The sequence below is a fragment of the Mastacembelus armatus genome, chromosome 21, assembly GCF_900324485.2.
Source record: "Mastacembelus armatus chromosome 21, fMasArm1.2, whole genome shotgun sequence".
NCBI classification, from domain to species: Eukaryota; Metazoa; Chordata; class Actinopteri; order Synbranchiformes; family Mastacembelidae; genus Mastacembelus; species Mastacembelus armatus.
In genome coordinates this window covers 26383049-26386123 of record NC_046653.1, presented here as the reverse complement: position 1 = coordinate 26386123, position 3075 = coordinate 26383049, and the positions used below count along the sequence as shown (strand labels likewise).

The 3075-nt window shown below is 36.4% G+C and overlaps 1 protein-coding gene across 1 annotated transcript; it reads left to right on the top strand.

The window, feature by feature from the left end:
* The first annotated feature begins 588 nt into the window (after positions 1–588).
* On the top strand, positions 589–1515 carry LOC113123175 (olfactory receptor 11A1-like). The gene has a single exon (XM_026294995.1). It carries the CDS (start codon positions 589–591, stop codon positions 1513–1515), a length of 927 nt encoding a protein of 308 aa, XP_026150780.1.
* The last annotated feature ends 1560 nt before the right edge of the window (positions 1516–3075 follow it).

Sequence of the window (3075 nt, the reverse complement as noted above, 5' to 3'; positions counted from 1 at the left end):
CAAGCTTAGGGTTAAGAGGTTAGGAGCAGGAATGTGTCCAACAACAGAAGGCACAGTGGATGTTCTTGGCAAATGACACCACAACAATTCAGTTGTTTCAATTCACCAGCCTGTTCCAGAGTCTGCTTTCAGTCTCCTTGACTAACACTAATTATTGCAGTGTCCATATGCCTGTAGTGGAGGTCACAGTCCACAGACCATGCTGAAGGTTTATCCTTCTCTGTGCCCCCAACACATTAGCACCATAGGAAACTGCCTGTGTCAGCTATACCATGGGCCTCCACAGGTTCAGGCCTGTAGAGTCTGATGTTGTTCACATGACGACAGCTCTTGGTGGAGAGTTTAATGAGATCCATGGAGGGAGAAACAAGCTGATAAAAATCAACCCACAGAGTCAAACAGTTCACTTTGTATTCTGGAGGTTTGTATTTGTTGCAATATTTCAACACACACACAAGTTCATGTCAAGGTCGGGTATCAGTGAATACATTAGACAATCCAATGACAGATATACTGTATAATATGTTCATGTGATCTTTGCTTTGATACTTCAAGTCTTTGTCATTAACACTTTGTTTTTAAACCTTAATGGATAATAACCTAAATATAACATATATAACTATTGATGCATATGTGGAACTGGACAAATACAGATTTGTTTATTTTGTGATCATGTTTACAGCATATATTCTAATAATCTGCTGTAATTCCACTATTGTGTGTCTGATAGTGATTCACAAAAACCTCCATGAGCCTATGTACATTTTCATTGCAGCTTTGTTTCTGAACTCTGTACTTTTCAGCACTGCTAATTACTTGAAGATTTTAATTGATGTTTTATCTGAAAAACAGATCATATCATATTCAGCATGTCTCTTTCAGTTTTATGTCTGTTATTCTTTAGGTGCTTCAGAGTTTTTACTGTTGGCAGCCATGGCCTATGACAGGTATGTGTCTATATGTAAACCTCTGCAGTATCCAACTATCATGACAAAAAGAAACATCTCTATTTTACTGGTTGTAGCTTGGATTCTGCCTGCTGGTCAGTTAGCAGTGCCAGTTGGTCTGAGTGCTGATGTTGAACTATGTGAGTTTTCTTTCAAAGGAACAATTTGTAATAGTGCAGTTTTGAAACTTCAGTGTGACAAGTCAGGAATGCTAAATATATATAATTTGATCATTTTTATTAATCTTGTAATTCTCCCTGTGTTTTTCGTCCTTTTTACCTACATAAGGATATTTATAATCACTTATCGAAGTGGTAGAGAAGTCAGGAGAAAAGCTGCACAGACCTGTTTACCTCACCTGTTGGTTCTTATCAACTTTTCCTGTTTTGGTTCATTTGATGTACTTCTAGTCCAAATGGAAACTGATTTTCCAAAAATTGTGCGTTTAATAGTTTCATTACAAATAATTTTGTATCATCCTCTTTTCAATCCAATTATATATGGACTAAAAATGAGAGAAATTTATAAACACCTCAGGAAATTGTTCTGTCCAGGTAAAATAGTCTAATGTACAGTCTAGCCTGAAATTATTCATACCTCTGGCACATTTTGACTTAAAGTTACTTTTATTCAACCAGCAAGTTTTTCTTCATTAGAAATGACACAGGCGTCTCCCAGAAGAAAATAAGACGATGTACAAGAGGCATCATTGTGGAAAAAATTATTACTCATTTTTTATTTACATTTGAACAAAAAGTGGCATGTGAATAAAAGTAACTTAAAGTCAGAATTTGTCATAGGTATGAATAACTTCGGGCTTGACTGTACTAACACTGATAACTGTTGTACAGTCATTGTTTAGTGTCAGAGACGTGTTGATTCAACTGGTTGATCATTTTGGAGGTTGTAGTTTGTCATGCTGCTGAATTGGATTGCATTGTACTGACATGAGTCTCTTTTCTTTTCTCTACCCTCTTTCATATCATTGAGTTCAGCCTAAAAAACAACACCACCTCTCTGTATAATGCAGCAGAGTTCAACAGGAGAGCAGACTACATCTTCTAAAATAATCATACAGTTCAGTCTGCACCTCTTTGAAAGAGTTTGACCACAACAGAACATTATCACCTTCATGAAGGAGGATTTATTACAGGACTGTTGGATCAAAGTGACAAAGTTTTAGTTTCTGTCACTTTCCCAGTGATGAAAATGGAAAAGTTGTCCATGCTGTTGAATGTTACAGAATAGTTTGTTGGAAGTTTCTGTGCTGCCTTCAGGTTTTACAATATTCAGAAAAGAAACATAAAAGCCATTGGCCAGTCAAAGTCCACTAAGTCAGTCTCATATCTGACAAAGTTGTGTTTCAGGAACAGACACAGACACAGACAACGTGTTTGTTTTCATTTCACAGTTATTCCTCTTCAATAATGAACATTCCAGTGATGTTCTTTTCTTGTAAAAGGCTTTTCTAGCTTTTCCATAACTGAGAGTCAGAATTTCTCTTTAGCTCCATCTTAGCTTCAATTCAAAAGACCAAGTGACTTTAAAGTTTAGTAAAGTAACACTGGAGTTTAAGAGAGTGTGAAAAATAATGCAGCAGCCAGTGAAACTTCATCTATCAACCCTACAGCTTAAAAGGCCCAGAGTTTGAAGTTGTTTCCAAGTTACTAACTCTTCTCTTTGAATGGTTCAAGCAGATCCACAGAGGAGCAGGATGTCTTGATAAAAGCAGTACAAACCTCCCAGTGAGTTGACTGGGAAGTTGACTGTGTTCACTGTAAGTTCATCAGTAAAACCTCTGAAGTTGTGAATCATTGAGACAAGTGAACACAGGTTGTGTGTTATTGCAGTGCTCACAGTGAGATTTCTTTTTTTAGTTATTAACCATATGTCTGTTACAGAGTTTGCCTACTTTGTTCATTTTGCTTATTTTTGGACAGTTTTGATGGGTGATAAATTAAATGTGACACATATATAACTCTAGATGGGTATGTAGAGTTACAGAAATACAGATACCTTTATTTTGTGATCATGTTTACAGTTGATATTTTAATAATCTGCTGTAATTCCACTACTGTGTGTCTGATAAGCTCTCTGTAAAGCCAGAACTGCATACTATTCATCACTA

What these genes read in the sequence shown, in the direction of transcription:
- LOC113123175 (XM_026294995.1), top strand. Translation starts at nt 589, where the DNA reads ATGGATAATAACCTAAATATAACATATATAACTATTGATGCATATGTG.